Genomic DNA, 16612 nt, shown 5'->3' with positions numbered 1-16612 from the left:
GAATCACGTAATTTTCCACGGGAAAACTTTTCTCAACCTCCAGGCAGATGATCGATCCGTCACATGACCGAATTGACGTGTGACGTCACATGATGTCTCGAAAAACCCCGAATGCGCCGCTTCGAATGCTTCGGCGCGCGCTACTGGGTTTAGAATTCGGAAGTGTCGTGCAGAGATAAAAATTTAGTGGTGTGTTTTGATGTGAAAATCTCATCAAAATGCCCATTCTCTACAACACAGGAGATTGGTTCACGCTCGGCCATGGGAATACCTACAGGTGAGCTACTGATTTGCTGGAAAACCATGAATATTACTGGGAAATGTTGTAGGAAAATCGAGTTGTACAACATGGAGTGGCCTCCGGATACTGACTTGGAGAACATGATTGTGTGTGCCGCCCCGTATGGGGGCCCCATGGCGATTGTGAAGGATTTCCGCAAGTTTGTCAAAGTCACTGGATCCACGAAGCCCATAATCAGGATCTTCACCGCCTCCGGACACCTGATATCGTCCATTAATGTATGTCGAAAGGGGAGGAAAGTCTGGTGAATCATATTCTCATTGTGTTTGTGTTTGAACAGTGGAACAGCGGGAATCTGTTATCAATGGGATGGTCAGAGTGCGAGGAGTTGATCTGCGTCCAAGACGACGGACTTGTGCTGATCTACGACATGTTTGGGGTGTACCAACACACATTCAGCATGGGCCAAGAGGCCAAAGACACCAAAGTGATCGATGCGAAGATTTTCCCTTCCGGCTCCGGCACAGGAGTCGCTGTGATGACGACAAACTTCCGGGTGTTTCTGGTGAACAGCGTAAAGGAGCCGAAGAATCGACAACTCCCAGAAATGCCAAGTAAGGCTCTGAAGGAAATGTGATGGAAAATAGTTGGTGAATTGGTTGTGATTTTGCAGAATCCATCGCTGATCCCAATTGCTGGGACATCGTGACTGAAGAAAGGAACACGTTCGCTCTGGTGTCGCGCGACAGGGAGATTTTCAGGCTCCACCAAGGCGACAGTGTGTGCATGTTGCAAAATATAACCATGCAGAGTGACTATAAGATGATCATCATGATGGCTGTGTCGTTCAACCAGCGCGATCTGGCGCTGTACACAAACTCTGGCCACATCTGGATGGGTTCGTCGAACCTGAAGACGAAGTACTGTGAATTTGACACTGGCCGCTCTGAGCGACCGAAACAGATTGCCTGGTGTGTGGACGTGGAGAACAGCCGGCAGTCGGACGCCCTCATAGTCACCTACTCGTCGCTTCTGCTGGTGATTGGAGTCAGCGGCGACTCAAATGCCTACACCTACGATCCGGCCATCTTCCTCATTCCAGAGATGGACTGCGTGCGAGTGCTGACAAATGGATGCCACGAGATGATCCAGAAGATTCCCAAAAGCGTGACCAACATATTCGCCATCAATAGCCAGCAGTCATCGAGTTTCCTCTTTGAGGCGCACAAGAAATTCCGCGAGAAGAGCCATCAGTCGGATGAGTACTTGTGCCTGATTAAGGACACTCTGGAGCAGGCTGTTGCGGAGTGCATCGAAGCGGCGGGATATGAATTTGATCCGGAGACGCAGAAGAGCCTCATCAAGGCGGCGTATTTTGGGAAGGCCTTCTGTGCATCTCACAATCCAGACAAGTATAATCTCATGTGCAGAATCCTGCGAGTGCTCAACTCGATTCGGCACGCAAAGATCGGCATTCCTCTGACGTATCGACAGTGAGATAATTTCCTTGAAGATCCTCAATATGTATTTCTATTAAATTTTCTTTACTTTCAGATTCGATCATCTGAAACCCAACGTGATACTGGATCGCCTAGTGTTCAGGAAGCACTATGCTCTGGCCATACAAATAGCCAAGCATCTGAAGTTGCCAGAATCGAGGATATTGGAACACTGGGCGCTTCACAAGGTCACTTATGACAAACGTGAGTTTCTCAAAACCACTGCAAAGTCAGAAAATCATCAATATAATGATTCTCGTTTGCTCCTTGGCAGATGATGAGGATGTGGCGAGGAAAATTGCCGAGAAGTTCCGGAATCCCATCGCACTGGGAGTGTCTTTCTGCACCATTGCGAGGAAGGCGCAGGAAATTGGACGAACGAAGCTGGCCATCATGTTGCTGGATCAGGAGCCGAAAGCTAGCGCAAGAGTGCCTTTGTTGCTGAAGTTGGGTGAGAACAAGAAGGCCCTCCTGAGTGCCACGCATTCAGGAGACACAGATCTCGTCTATATGGTGCTCTTGCAGCTGAAAGAAACCACTCAATTAGCAGATTTTCAGGTACTTATCATCATAATGGACAATCAATGTCCAGATGAATTCACGTGAATACATATATTTGCAGATGACGGTGAGATCATTCCCAATAGCGCAAAACCTGTTCAAGAAGTACTGCCAGCAATACAATGTGTCCGCACTGAAGGATATCTTCACGCAAGAGGACGATTTTGCCTCACAGGCTGAATTCACTCTGCGTGAGGGATTTGCTGAGATGGCTGGTCTGGAGATGGTCCTGTCCATCACGGCCAATGCCTACAAGAAGGCTCACCGAGACGTCGAGGCTGAATTGTGCGAAGAGGGACGAAAGCTGATGAAGCAACAGAAGGTGTTCAGTGAGAAGTGAGTGTGAAATTTCGTCAAAATGAATGTCTTAAATAATCACCATCTGTGGTTTTCCAGATACTCAAAGTCCTTCTACGGTCTCTCTCTTCATGAGACTGTCAAGCAACTTCTGACTCTGGGTGACTTGAAGACAGCCGAGAAGATACGGAATGAGTACAAAGTGCCGGACAAGCGATACTGGTGGCTCAGAATCCAAGTGATGTCAGAAAACTATCAATGGGATGAGCTGGAGAAGTTCTCGAAGATCAAGAAGAGCCCCATTGGATACGAGCCATTCGTGGAGGTGTGCATAAAGCAGAAGAACAGCAATGAGGCGAAAAAGTATCTGTCCAAGTGTCGAGAGGAGAAGAAGGTCAAATGGTATATCAGAGCTGGGTAAGAAGAACACTTCATTTTTTTCATCCGTGAGCAGAATTATTAACACTATTATTAAACCACTTCAGGCTCTCGAAAGAGGCGGCTTTGGTGGCCTTCGAGCTGAAAGACCTCCAAAATCTCTACATAATCCATATGAATGCATCAAAGATAAACGATCGGCAGTTGATTAACACCGTGGAGAATTACATAAATCAATTATCACCGAAGAAGTGAACATTGCGATAGCGAGAAATAAAGTATTTGTCTCACATTTATTTTTGCAATTGAAACAGACATTATTATAATACATGATTCGGTTTTTCACCCCCATTTCATTGATTGTTTTTTTCCCTTTCTCTCCTTTTACATGCTATTCAGAAAGATACAGCACTATTTCCTATTAGGTTTTACTGGTATTCATTTTTAATAGTATAATTATGGACTCCATTTAGTAATTTTCACGGCAAATAACTATTTTTTCTTTATTTATTCTTGATTTTTTTTCTCAATGGTTTTGCAACTACTATTACATTACAAATAGTACCTTTTCTTTGACAATAAACAAGAATTACATCTTTTTTCAGATTTCTATTGTTCGTATTTATGACCATTTTCTTCGGTTAGAACATTTTGATATACAGTGAACATCTTTTTTTATTGTGTTTTATCTTATTTCTCCATTTTGGAAACATTTAATATTTTTGCAATTTCTGCACATATTTTTTCACATCAATCTGTTTAATCCAAGTATTTCCAATAAAAAGTCTCCAATTATCTGGATCTGAATAAATAAAAAAGAGAACAAAATATATCCCTCAAGAGTTTATCAATGTTTATCAATTCACGATGAAGGTGAAAATTTCTTGATAAACATTGACAAACTTATAATTTGTCATGTTGTACAAACAAAATAAATATTCCTACTATCAATATTAGTGTTTTCCAAGGGTGAAAAATCATCATCATCATTTTTTTTCGCTGAATATAAAGTGAAAAGAATCCAAACTAACAACTGCCATTCGCCTAACATGTGTAAATTTACAATGAAAAATTTGGCAGATGAAAATGTGTAGTTTTCAAAACTAAACTCTTTCTCTCTCTCTCTCTCTCGTCCTCTTCCCATCGCTTCGCCTCCACAGTTCGCATTTTGTATATTATATAAATTCGTCTTCAAAATAAATATTCACATTACAAGTGTATACATTTCATTTCAGTTCTATTGGAAATTTTTCATCAGTTATATTTATCATTTTTGGTGTGCTAATTGTTTTATTATGATAATTGTTTACATTTCAATTGATTTCTGAGCAATTTCTATTGGGTTTTGACTATTTAGAGGAGTATATAGCATATTCATTTTATGTTGCTAGTTATTCCAAAAAAATGCTCTCTACATTCAGTTAATTTACTTGCCTTCTTATTTACAAGTCCTCTCAAATTATGCGGAACCCACATCAATTCTCATCCTACGATTTTATTTGTCTCCTCACTAATCATTTTATGTAATCCTCTTCATCTTCTTCTCCTCTTTTAAATAACTGCGGCTTAGACTAGTATGATAAATGTAAAAAGAAAATAATAAACAAGATTCAAATAACAAGATTACGATTAATATTTCAGTTAATATAATAATATATTATTATCTAATAATGTATAGGGGCCTTTTATTTTCTCAATAAATATTTCACCTTCTCAATTGATAATGACTAGTTAACGCAAAAGCAAACGAATTGTTGTTTTGTTATCAATATTATACATCGCGAGAAAAGAAAAGGGGGACGTGACGATGAGGTGTGTAGTCGTTTCTATCTAAATTTCATCTCTCCTCAGTTAGTAAATTTTCAGGTAACCATAAGGATAAGTTTTTCTTTCTTTTTTTTAGTCTTTTCCACTACAACGCAATGTGAAAAAGATTCAATATTATAATAAAATTGCACAGAGAAAAAAAGGTAAAGAAAAATATTGCGCATTTCACCCATATTTTTTCTAGTATTATCACAAATAGTTTTTTTTCACTAAAATTGTTTTCCTCTCTTTCAATGAATCTCTCAAAAAGGAAAAATTTTTCAAGAATTCAATTTTTTTCCTTATCCACAAACGCAATGTCATCAAAACTCACATTTATGCGTCATTTAATTTAAATATAGGTATATATATATATATATATCATATTGTATGTTATATTTAAATTATTGGGATAATTTCCTTTTCAAATATTCTTCTTGCATTCTCAGCACACATGCATATAGTTTTTTTTCCATCGACTATAATGCTGAAAATTCTGGGACACAAAAAAAGGGGAAAAGCATTAATAACCACAAGATTCCTTTGGTAAGCAATATCTTCACCTTTCTTGCCAAAAAAAAGGATCCAATTTGAACACCTAAAGAACTAGAGCGTATTTCCTTTCAGCCACGCTTTAGCCAGAGCACGAAAAAATAGCCAAATGGAAGAATTTTGCTTACTTCTCCGCTTTTCTCTCTTTCTCATTTTTTTCTCGCAAAATAGCCTCAGACATTATCTTAAGATATCTTTGGTGATTTCTGGAACTTATAGTAGTGCAAAGATTAGGATAAAATGAAGCTCAAGTTTTCTGCTTTTTTTTATAAAAAGAATGAATAGATAGGAAAGGAAGTATAACACAAGTCTTAGACACGGACAGTGAACAACTCATCAACTACTATTTCTTCCGCATAAGCAACGTTTTTAGTATAGGCTACGTATCGTCTGAACTACTTTTACTGGTACCTGGAGTTGTGAAATTGACGCTCATGTTGGGACTTATGGGTGTGAGAGGGAGCAATTCGGCCGTCACCGTGGCCGTGGCTGTCGTGGTCGCCTGGCCTGTCTGCTGGCTCGGGACAGACAACTGCTGCTGCTGTGGCTGCGCCACCGAAGACTGGGTGGGTAGTTGCGATAGGGGTTTTGGCGAGGTAGCTGGAGTCAAAATGCCCAAGTTCACGAGACCGGGCAAGCTCATTTTCGTGGCCGTCGCCGCCGTCACTGGAACGCCCAGACTCCTCGCGTCCAGCGTCTTGCCAATCTTGTCGCCACCACTGACTGGAATCTCAGGCACAAGCTTCACCAGCTTGTTTGTCACCCCAACGAGGCCCGGTTTCGCCTTGATCGTTATCAATCCGAAGCTATTCTTGAGCGGAGAGCTGCTCACACTGTTGCCACCACTGACTGTGATGCTGGAGAGCGGTGATGTTGGCGACAGCTGTATTGAACCATTGGTGTTCAGCTGGGGGGCACTTAGAGTGCCGCCCGATTGACCCGTGCCCTGACTAATGCAGTTGCTGCTGCCGGACGTATTGCTGCAGTTGCTGCCCGTTGGCGAGACCGATCCCGGCGGCTGAGCGCCCATGCTAGTCGTGTTGTGCGCCAGGACTGTGTGACTCTTCAGCCCTTGTGATGTCTTGTAGCTCTTGCCGCAGTGACATTTGTAGCCCTTCCGAACCCTGCGTAGTGAAACACAGAGATCACACATATTCCTCTCCATTACACGCCACATGCTTCAAATTCATGCACAAGAGATTATGGTTTAACATTTCTCGCTATTATCTAATCTCAGCGTGACAGACACACAACTTGTGTGACTAAATAGAAATTTATCATTGGGGCGAGTGCTGTATTTCAGAAATCCTACCGTCTAATCTCACTCTCCCTCGTCTAATCTGACGCCCCATTTAGCAACGAAGGAAACTTGCGATCATACAATCTACAGACTATGTGTTCATGACCTCAAGGATGAGCCACAAAATCACTCATTCTATACTTACTTTCCATCTTTCTTGTGGCCATTTTTCGAATGGTACTTAATACCGTTCACATTCTTGTAGCGCTTCTTGCATCCAGGCACGGGACAAGCGAATGGTTTCTCGTTCAGCGAGCTGGAACCCTGATTTCCGGAATGCCTGTGTGTTCGTTGCCGCAATGAGAAGAGAGACAGCGCATTTATCGACTCTGTCTGTCTGCGTGTTCACCTGTTGCGGTGACTAATCGTCTTACCGGCTTCCATATCTCATGATGAATTCCGAGCTGAACTCCTCCGTTGTCCACGAGTCGTTGCTGTCCTCCGACTCGGACACCATCATCTCCTCTTCGTCCATCTCACTGCCGGTGGGTGTGTTGCTGCGGTTCGAGGAAGAGGCGCTGTAGCTATTGTGATGTTTCGTGGTCAGTTTCCGCTTGATGTCCGCGCCGGAGGTGGCCAGGAAGGAGGCCTCCTTGCGAGCGGCGTCCGTGATGAAGCGCAGAACATAACTCAGGGGTAGACATGGTGGCTGTTGCTGCTCCTTCAACTCTATCGCCTTCGGATCGTAATCTGCACAGACGGGAAAGAACACATGAGAGGTATTAGAGGGGATTCACGCCTTGGCGGGTGTGGTGGCCGCTCAGCTGATTTCACACATAAATGTGCATGCAAAAAAGGCACCCATCATCGGCATTTGTTTATGTTGGAAAGAGACAGCCAGGCCCCCACCGCTCCTCCATCTCGTCCTCATACCCAGAAAAATGCTCCAACTTCAGCTACTCGCTACGTGGTCGTTGATCGATATGTTGTTGGGGAAACGGGGTTTGCCTTGGCTCTTGATTAGCAACCTCTCTTTTTGGGTCCACTTTTGTTTCAAGGACCGATTTCGCAAGATACTACACCACAATTCGCCCCCTGCGGAGCACCACTCACCAATATGCGTATCCTCGATGTGCTGTATGAGGCTGTACAGATTGGGAAATGTTATTCCGCATCCATTGAACTTACAAATATTGATCAAAAACACGGCCATCGCGCACACCTCACGTCAAAATGTCGCGCCTTGATTACGATTATGCAATGCACTTGTTTCACAGATGCCTCCTAGTTGGGCGAGCACATTTTTGGGCTATTAGGGTGAACGGTGCGGCTGGAACACTTATTGTGGTGCTATGCACATTGTCCAGAGGTGGCCAGGAACGTATTTCTACTGAATATCAGCAGCCACAGGCAGCCAAAATTGACCAAACTCCGGATTTGTCAAAGAATTAGGTCATCGCTGCGGGACCTCTGAGTGCTGCTGGCTCACACTTCCTCCACCACACTGAAGATGGCACGCGCCGCGACTGAGAGGATTGTGGGCAGAACTCCGATCTGGCAACCTACCATTTCACCACTTTTGCATACTTTTCCGCAAAATTGCCCCCTATTTCAGGGAATATGCACCAATTTGCACCTCACCGCTACTCCCACGGGGTGCTACGATTGTCCAAAGGGCCCCACTGGGTGGAAAACAGCACGAAATTGGGAGAAATTAGCGTATTCTGTGGCACTTCGCCATTGCGATATCTGGCAACACTGGTCTTGCGCTCGTGGTGAGTTGTCTGGATTTCGAGTTCCGAAAAGCACTCTCTGCCACTGTTCGTCGATAAGTCTGCCGCTCTAGGTTCTGTGAGTAAAATCTCTTGAAAAATCTTGTGTTAAAGTCTCCATCCTGGGCAGAAAATAGTGAAAATTCAATCATCCATTGCTGCAAAGCAGAGTTTGGATGCTATACTGTGTGCAACTGCTGTAGTGATGGAGATTTTGTGTCTTTTTCTGTGCCCCCGATGAAATTTTTCCGTCCGAGGGTGTCGGCCATTTTCCGTAAAATTGCCAGTGAAAGAAGTCCAAAATGCGTTAAAGTATAGCCTCAAGCGTCCTGGCGTGAGGATGAAAGGACTTGATAAGGACAATTGGCCGGGCCGGCGAATGAAAATGCCCCCCATTTCCACTGAATCGCTAATGTTACGTATTCGGCGTTACGTAACTTTTGCAGCGGCTCAAGTCGGCTGACCCCGTGAGAATATTGATAATTTCTCCGGATGCACAGAAAGGGACCGAACTGCGCTCAATGCAAAGTGTCGAGGCGTCAGCTAACGGGATAATTGTGTGTCTTTGCAGATCCTCCGAGTACCAGAAAGTACACTAGCGAAGTCCAAAATGTTCGTGTCAACTGCTTCTCGTCTCGCCCCCATCGCCCGGAGCGCGGTAAGTGGAAAATTGATGTTAGCTCGTCGAGGGTTTTTCGCTGAGAATTTTTGCGGAAAATCCATTACATAATTTTTCTTCAATATGACATGGCCAACAGACGGTTACATAATTATGCGGACACTGAAGAATGCCTTCCTTTCTGTCTCTGACAGGTTCTCAATGGAACGAAGATGTACCTGAGACCATTGAGCAGCGCTGTCATCAGCCAGAGCCAGTCACTGGCGGCCCAAAACACAAAGCCAGTGGCCCTCTTACCTCAAGTCAGGTCATTCCAGACCTCACCTGCAACCCGTGATATTGATTCTGCCGCCAAGTTCATCGGCGCTGGTGCTGCCACAGTCGGAGTCGCTGGATCTGGTGAGTGGGAGACGAGAATCGGCATTTGCTGTGGCGCTAGAAGTGCACTTGATCCCCGAAATTGCGTCCTGAGAGAGACTCCGCTATGGGCTAGAGACAATCTTGTACTTGGGGCTGACACACGAGCACGCACAGTTGCTCCCTGGCGCCTCGGGAAGGTCTGAGATAAGGTGGATCCTCGGTTTGTGGGAGGATTGATGTTCTAGCAGGACACTCGACTAATGAGAGATGGGGGGACCAGAAATTACTGTGTCCGGTGGTTCTCTGCCGGATCACATTGAAATCTCCCGTCACCGGCAATTTGAGTCTAATGTACAAGTTCACGCTCAAGTCTTCACGCAAGTTAATATGTGAAATTTGAGGGTGAAAACTCAATTCAGACTAATCTGTCTCTAGCCCTGCCCGCAGAATCTCTCAATGGACACATTTCGACCTTTTGCAACGGATAAAAACAAACAAGATATGCTTTCGTGTGAGTTTCAGAATCTTTTCTGGCGTAGAGCCAAGTCACTAATCGTATCTTTCTCTTCTATCTTCTATTTTTCCTCGCGTTCACAATGCCTAATATAGGGATGAATGCACTTCTAGCGCCACTGTTTGTACCTTTTTCTAACAAATTCACATCCTCTAATGCTTGTGATTATTTGTCTCCTCCACTCAGGTGCCGGTATCGGAACAGTATTCGGTTCTCTCATCATTGGTTATGCCAGGAACCCATCACTCAAACAGCAACTCTTCTCATACGCTATCCTGGGTTTCGCCCTGTCTGAGGCTATGGGTCTCTTCTGTCTTATGATGGCCTTCCTGCTGCTCTTCGCTTTCTAAGCGACACACTGTGTGTTCACCATCAGAAACATAAGCACAGATGCGGGGGAGAGAAAGGGGTGTAACATCAAGGATATAAATAATGCCATCATATGAGTTTTGGTGAGACATTGAGAGAAGAAAAAAAAAACAGAAAAAATCCAGTTTTGTCTCAAAGCATTCAAGAGAACATCCTGTGTGAGCAAGGGAAAGATCCATGGAAAAGTTATGTTAGTTCTAATGCTATGTATAACATGTACTTTCAAAATATATGTTATATGTATCAGTAATGACAGATATATTTTTTGCTAATTTATCTAAAAGGTGTAATGGGAAATGAAATAGGCGAATTGGCATGCAAGATTCCGCAAATATTTATTGCAAAACTCTTATTGTTGACACGGATATTTTTCACGAATCTTTCCCTCCGGCCCCGAGTAGGAAATTTCAAATGAAAGAAAAGTAGATGAAATCTGAATTTAAAAATTTCAAGAATTATTATATAATACACACATAAATACTGTAGTTAAAAGCTATAAAATACGAGAAAAGTCATCATGAACTAATTGATAAACAGAATTTTTTTGTGAGATATGTAATTATGTTGATTTACTCATCATAATTGAGATTCACTAGATACTATATGCCTCACATTGCAATCTCTTGCCATTGAGAGAATACAAAGAATTGCGGATTAAATGATCAGTGACTTGGAGAGATTGCAATTTGAGTCAAAATTCTAACAAATACTTGGAGGATGTTGAACATTTTTTCTTGATTTTACTTAAAAAAGCAGCGTATGAATATGATTGAGCGACAATTATTGAGAGATGTGTGGTGTGTTTATGTCAATTTTGGGAGGAATTGCATAAACATGCTCAGCAATTAGAACGAAATAAAAAGTGAAATTCCAGAAATGTTCTTTTTCTTCTCTGTGGAAGTGTGTCGGTTGCTCCAAGTCGAAAAAAATTGAGTGTTTTTTTGGGTTTTGGTTTGCCGACATTTCGACATTCCAATCTGGCAACACGCGGTGTGGGCATTAATGGCGGTTGTCAAGGAGCGCTTCCGGCCGCCATATCTCTCTTTTCTGCGTGGTCTGTGAGCAACGTGGGACTCACGGAAACTATTTTCACCGAAAGGTATGTATTTTCCCAGTGAAGGGTGGCAATTTCTTTGGTAAAATATCTGCAGATGTGTAGTGCGTTGGCAGATGATGGAGTATGTGGCATATTTTCAGTGCAATGACTGAAAAAACGATGGAATATATTCCTAACCCAAGTATAGACCGATGATGTGACTTCAGATCAATCTACTTGATTTCGTTGCTAGGTCTAACTCAATCCGGACAGGATGGGAGCGTACAGATACGTGCAGGAGCTCTACCGCAAGAAGCAGAGCGATGTGATGCGCTACTTGCTGCGCATCCGCGTGTGGCAGTACCGTCAGCTGACGAAGCTCCATCGCGCCCCGCGGCCTTCGCGCCCGGACAAGGCTCGCCGTCTCGGCTACCGCGCCAAGCAGGGCTACGTCATCTACAGGATCCGCGTCCGCCGCGGTGGCAGGAAGCGCCCAGTGCCCAAGGGCTGCACCTACGGAAAGCCCAAGAGCCATGGTGTGAACGAGATGAAGCCCTACCGCAACCTCCAGTCGATTGCTGAGGTGAGTTGACTTCCTTGCTTTTGTGACCACCACAATCTCATGATGACCACCGATTTTCACCTGAAGCTGCTGTGACGATAATTTTGTCCTTCCTTAGATGTCTGAAAACACTTAACAGATCTCCCTGTTCATTTTTCTTGTCTACAGAGAGAGTAATTTATGTAATTCCATTTGCAGGAACGTGTCGGTCGTCGTTTGGGAAGTCTTCGCGTGCTAAACTCATATTGGGTGGCCCAGGACTCTTCCTACAAGTACTTCGAGGTCATCTTGATCGACCCATCCCACAACGTGAGTATCTCAAAATCCCACTCGTTCCTTCTCCAGTGATGATTCTCATGCACCACTCCAAATAACCCATGTCGAGTGTATGAACACCTGAAGGATCCCCTAAATATTCTGCAAATGTCATCAAAAACATTTGAATAATTATCATTTCTGTTGCAGGCAATCCGTCGTGATCCCAAGATCAACTGGATTGTGAAGTCTGTGCACAAGCACCGCGAGTTGCGTGGCCTCACATCTTCCGGACGCAGTTCACGTGGTCTCGGCAAGGGATACAGATACTCCCAGACAATTGGAGGCTCCCGCAGGGCTGCCTGGAACCGCAGGAACCGTCTCCACCTGCACAAGAAGCGATAAGAAGCCCATTGTGCTTGTCATGTGCATCTTCGGCTGCATAATTGGCGAAATAAAATCATATTTCCTCAAATGGCATGGTTTTTTATTAGGCCCACTCGCAATCAGTGACCTCTGCAGTCACAATGGAGAAGTGCACGATTGGGGGCATTTTTAGGCATTGTTTGAATCGGAAAAATTCCCGATGCGGGTTTGTGTGCCTTTTTACCATCTGGCACCACATATTTGTGTTCTCTTTCAACATGGCGACAACAGGTCAGTACAATAATTGTGTGTCACGTGTAAAATTACTCAAATTTTAGCTCAAATTCACGATGTGGAGCGTCAAAGTGTCACGCAATCGCGGGGGAGTGGCGAAACGTGAAGATTTTTGCAAGAATCCGGGCAGCCGAGGGTGCCCAGGGAAGGTATGACGGGAGCTGCGGATGCAACGTGAATCATAAAAATTTTAACCGCGTGGCCTTTTTGCCCCGAACGTCAGTGAGGGCCCCACGGTGCAATGCGAACCAGTTTCTCGATGTTTTGTGGATGTTTTGCTCGATTTGTGGGGCTTTGGGAAGTGGCCCGTGGCGATTGGCATCCCGTTTACCTTGCATTTGTAGGTTAAGTTATGGGAGAATCTGGTGAAAGTTTTTTCTCTCCTCGGCTGTGACTCTTGGGGAAACTGACAAAAATTGCTGCGTGTGTGACGTAATCCGTGCGAGCATTGCTGCTCGAGATTTCACGCAACTGTCCGGCCGTGAAAGTGTTCAGCGGAATGCTCATATCACATCTCTCGCTCTCTTGCAGATAAGAAGAAGAAGAAGACGAAAGCTAAAGCTGTGCCGCTCCAGGACTTCCTGGCGGCCAGCGGCGGCGTGAACACGGTGCAGATGCCACGGAAAGTGTCCAGCTGGGCGGACGAGATTGAGGAGGATGAGCACGAGAAGCGCCAAATAATTGCCCTGCCGACCGCCCCGCGCGCCAGCCGGATCTTCAACGATGACAGTGTGCCGCACTCGCCGCCCTTCCTGGCGTACATCTCAAATTTGCCTTACGACGTCCTGGAGGAGGACATCCGGGACTTCTTCATGGGCTACCACATAGTATCGCTGCGCCTGCCGCGCGAGGACGGCGAGATGGGGCGCCTCCGCGGCTTCGGGTACATTGAGTTCGAGACGAGGAATGAGCTCATAGACGCCGTCAGCATGTCAGATCCGTCGATACGCAACCGCCGGGTGCGCATTGACGTATCGAATGAGAGTGACCAGAAGCAGCGCGGTGGACGCAATAATCGCTACGGCGACCGGGAGCGCGATGATCGCGACATGACAAACTGGCGTCGTGGAAACGACTCGAACAACGATCGTGACGGTGACAGTCGGCGGGGCGGTTACGGTGGCTTCAGAGACCGCGAGCGTGACTCTGGTGCACCGGAGAACAGCAACTGGCGCCTTGGTGACAGACCCAATTTGGATGCAGAGCCGCCGAGGCGGGGCTTCAGCGACGGGCCGCGGGAGCGGTACGGCGGCAGGAGGAGCAATTACGAGGAGAGAAAGCGTGACCCGGAGCCTACGGAGGTGCGTGAGAGACCAAAGTTGAATCTCAAGCCGCGCACACTGCCAATAGAGCCGATCGTGGTGCAGCCGGAACCAGAGCCGGAGGCTGCGGAGGAGAGGGCGGAGACTCCGCGAGATAGTGAGCCTGAGCAGCCGCCGCCACCAAAGGCTGAGCCTGTGCCGGCGGCCAAGATTTTCGGCGACGCTAAGCCCGTGGACACGGCGGCGCGCGAGCGTGAGATTGAGGAGCGCATGGAGCGTGATCGACTGGAGAAGCAGAAGGCGTTGGAGGAGGAGAAGCTGCGCGCGAAGCAAGACAAAGAGAACGAGCGGCCGGAAGATGAGTCATCGCCACCCGAGGGGGAAGTGAAGGAGGTGAAGAAGGAGGAGATAATCAGTTGGCGCACGAGACCAGCCGACACAAGTGACGATAGCGGCGGCGACTCCAATAGGCGTCGCCCGTCGCCACGGCGGTACAGTCCGGACGATAGGAGGGGACAACCAAAGAGACTTGGTGAGTTTCTATGAATATTACCAACGTCTAATGGCAGTTATCACTAATATGTCACCCAGTCTCGCCTACAGATGACCGACGCGGCTATCGCGACAACAGAGACTCTTATCAAAGAGACAGAGACTACAAAGATGGGAGGAATCAGGGGAGGCCCAGAGACAGCAGACAGGATGCAAAGTAAGGCATTTTGCTCTCGAGTGGCGCGCGCGCGCAGGCTTCTAATTTGCTGGCATTGCACTTTTTGCAGGTATCGCGATCGCTACGATGAGCGCGACGGGCGGGGAAATAGGGAGAGGAACGACAGAGAGAGGGATCGTGAGCAGGGTGGATACAGACATGCGAATGAGGAAAGGCCGCAGACGGTGAGACGGGAAAAGCCTCAAGAAGATGGTCGTGACATTGAGGATCGGATGCCAAAATACAAGCCCGCAGAAGCACCGGTAAGTCCAACATATTCTCTAACGTGAAATCCCACAATTTTGCACTCTATTTATAAACATCTTGAGTTTGTCACTCATTCTCTCACTTGTTTCATCCTCAAAATTGACTTCATTTCATTCTAATGATTTCACTTCATCATTTTGGCGTATATATAAATTTTGCATACACTCTTGTTGAATTATTGTGTGTGAAAAACTCTTATGGTTTTCTTTTCTTTCCTTTCTTTTTTGCGTTTATCCAAAATATGAATGGACTTGAATGTGTTCTCATGACGTTGATCAGAATCTATCCATGTCCAACAAATATGCTGCCTTTCTCAATGACGAAGCAGATGAATAGGTGGATGATGAGGAATATTTAAGGGTAGAGAGAGAGGGAGGGGGGAGCAGATGTGGGCCACTTTAGTTTTGGTTTGAGCAGAGGAGAAAAATTGCTAGCATGGAAAAAATTAGATATCCTTTTATTCACTTATGCATATAAACAGAAAATAATACCTTTATGAATATTGCAATTTTTACAAGAATAAATGAAAGAAAATCTAGGTAATGTAACATATAAGGCAAGATATTTGATGAGCAGGATGCCGTATTCAGAGAGCTAAGTAGGAACGATGATGTAAATGTAGGTATTTGGAATGATGAATAATTTTATGATTGTTGTAAATTATTGTAACGGTGTAGAAATGAGTGGTAAGCAAATACAGATAAGAAGTGAAACATCTTTACTATTACTATGGCGTGGTGGGCAAGACACAGACTATTATTGATTTTATTTTTTAAATAATCCAATATCGATTTAAGCCGACGTTGGGAGAGAAAATCCATTTTCACATGACGAAAATGGTGGTAGCTAAATAAAAAAAAAGATATAACTAATGATTGCGCAAGAAACGTTGTCATTTTTCCCAATACAACTACCATTTTTTTAGCAAAAGGAATTATTTAATACGAGACATATTAATAAAAACATGAATTTTAGCATTAGTGTAATAAATCTGTAAATAGGCCGCATTGTTTTTCTTTTTAATTATTCTGAGCATTTTTCTTTCTTTCTTGTTGCAAATAATTTTATTCCAAATGATATTTAGTTAAAGAAAATGTAATAGAATATAATTTTATTTACATATTTTCCCCATGATTCGTAACTATTTTTACTATTCTTTCACATATTAAAGTCATAACAAATATATATTATATAGCAAATGGACTGAAAAGATTCACACTGCAATTTTTGCAAACACAATAATAGATTAATGTTCTTTTTTGAAATTTCTATGTTGCACCATAATTATTCTATTGTTGGAAGAAAATTATCTTTTCGGCGATAACAAAAAGGTAAAATTTAGTACTTGAGATAAAAGAGGATTTTCCATCTCATAAATTAGTTAATATATATATTATCTAGATATACTGAAATTGAATTATCTAATTAAATAACGATAAATGAAAAAAAATATATTGGCAGTAGGTAAATCAAGTTTTGTATTGTGTCTCACATCTTATATATTCAGAAACAATAAATAAATTTAATAAAGTATTGAAATGTTTTTTTTTTACCTACTCTGGATATGAAGCTGGCTTACCAACTTTCAACAAAGATCTTCGTCTCTGATCGCCGATTGTCGCATTTATCACGTTCAGTGATTTTAACGCAGTT

At 44.2% G+C, this 16612-nt stretch overlaps 5 protein-coding genes across 8 annotated transcripts; 4 read left to right on the top strand and 1 right to left on the bottom strand.

The window, feature by feature from the left end:
• The first annotated feature begins 166 nt into the window (after positions 1 to 166).
• Positions 167 to 3327, top strand: LOC132265115 (vacuolar protein sorting-associated protein 16 homolog). Its single transcript, XM_059765613.1, has 9 exons — positions 167 to 277; positions 330 to 519; positions 582 to 855; positions 915 to 1734; positions 1796 to 1944; positions 2015 to 2298; positions 2363 to 2637; positions 2698 to 3015; positions 3084 to 3327. Exons 1-9 carry the CDS (start codon positions 219 to 221, stop codon positions 3229 to 3231), a joined length of 2517 nt encoding a protein of 838 aa, XP_059621596.1. The 5' UTR covers positions 167 to 218; the 3' UTR covers positions 3232 to 3327.
• A 340-nt stretch (positions 3328 to 3667) lies between these two features.
• On the bottom strand, positions 3668 to 8182 carry LOC132265134 (transcriptional activator GLI3). 2 transcript variants are annotated; one of them, XM_059765651.1, is made up of 5 exons: positions 7688 to 8182; positions 7009 to 7324; positions 6780 to 6914; positions 5746 to 6458; positions 3668 to 3778 (listed from the first exon to the last, which is right to left on the bottom strand). In XM_059765651.1, exons 1-5 carry the CDS (start codon positions 7785 to 7787, stop codon positions 3690 to 3692), a joined length of 1353 nt encoding a protein of 450 aa, XP_059621634.1. In that variant the 5' UTR covers positions 7788 to 8182; the 3' UTR covers positions 3668 to 3689. The 2 variants fall into 2 exon arrangements, with proteins under 2 accessions (XP_059621634.1, XP_059621635.1); XM_059765652.1 differs by lacking the exon at positions 3668 to 3778 and having other exon boundaries at positions 5321 to 6458.
• Positions 8183 to 8313: 131 nt separating this feature from the next.
• Positions 8314 to 11085, top strand: LOC132265147 (ATP synthase lipid-binding protein, mitochondrial). Its single transcript, XM_059765672.1, has 4 exons — positions 8314 to 8425; positions 8918 to 9004; positions 9160 to 9364; positions 10026 to 11085. The coding sequence occupies exons 2-4, from the start codon at positions 8957 to 8959 to the stop codon at positions 10187 to 10189; spliced, it is 417 nt and encodes a 138-aa protein (XP_059621655.1). The 5' UTR covers positions 8314 to 8425; positions 8918 to 8956; the 3' UTR covers positions 10190 to 11085.
• Positions 11086 to 11181: 96 nt separating this feature from the next.
• On the top strand, positions 11182 to 12536 carry LOC132265145 (large ribosomal subunit protein eL15). 2 transcript variants are annotated; one of them, XM_059765669.1, is made up of 4 exons: positions 11182 to 11307; positions 11498 to 11827; positions 12005 to 12115; positions 12272 to 12536. In XM_059765669.1, the coding sequence occupies exons 2-4, from the start codon at positions 11519 to 11521 to the stop codon at positions 12464 to 12466; spliced, it is 615 nt and encodes a 204-aa protein (XP_059621652.1). In that variant the 5' UTR covers positions 11182 to 11307; positions 11498 to 11518; the 3' UTR covers positions 12467 to 12536. The 2 variants fall into 2 exon arrangements, with proteins under 2 accessions (XP_059621652.1, XP_059621653.1); XM_059765670.1 differs by having other exon boundaries at positions 11217 to 11307; positions 11406 to 11827.
• Positions 12537 to 12657: 121 nt separating this feature from the next.
• Positions 12658 to 16492, top strand: LOC132265123 (eukaryotic translation initiation factor 4B). 2 transcript variants are annotated; one of them, XM_059765632.1, is made up of 5 exons: positions 12658 to 12718; positions 13253 to 14515; positions 14587 to 14692; positions 14763 to 14955; positions 15239 to 16492. In XM_059765632.1, the coding sequence occupies exons 1-5, from the start codon at positions 12706 to 12708 to the stop codon at positions 15293 to 15295; spliced, it is 1632 nt and encodes a 543-aa protein (XP_059621615.1). In that variant the 5' UTR covers positions 12658 to 12705; the 3' UTR covers positions 15296 to 16492. The 2 variants fall into 2 exon arrangements, with proteins under 2 accessions (XP_059621615.1, XP_059621614.1); XM_059765631.1 differs by having other exon boundaries at positions 14575 to 14692.
• The last annotated feature ends 120 nt before the right edge of the window (positions 16493 to 16612 follow it).

This window comes from Phlebotomus argentipes, unplaced genomic scaffold, assembly GCF_947086385.1.
Source record: "Phlebotomus argentipes unplaced genomic scaffold, Phlebotomus argentipes genome assembly contig_2, whole genome shotgun sequence".
Taxonomy (NCBI): domain Eukaryota; kingdom Metazoa; phylum Arthropoda; class Insecta; order Diptera; family Psychodidae; genus Phlebotomus; species Phlebotomus argentipes.
Note: the sequence above shows the minus strand (reverse complement) of the source record. Positions and strands in the feature narration are given on the sequence as shown.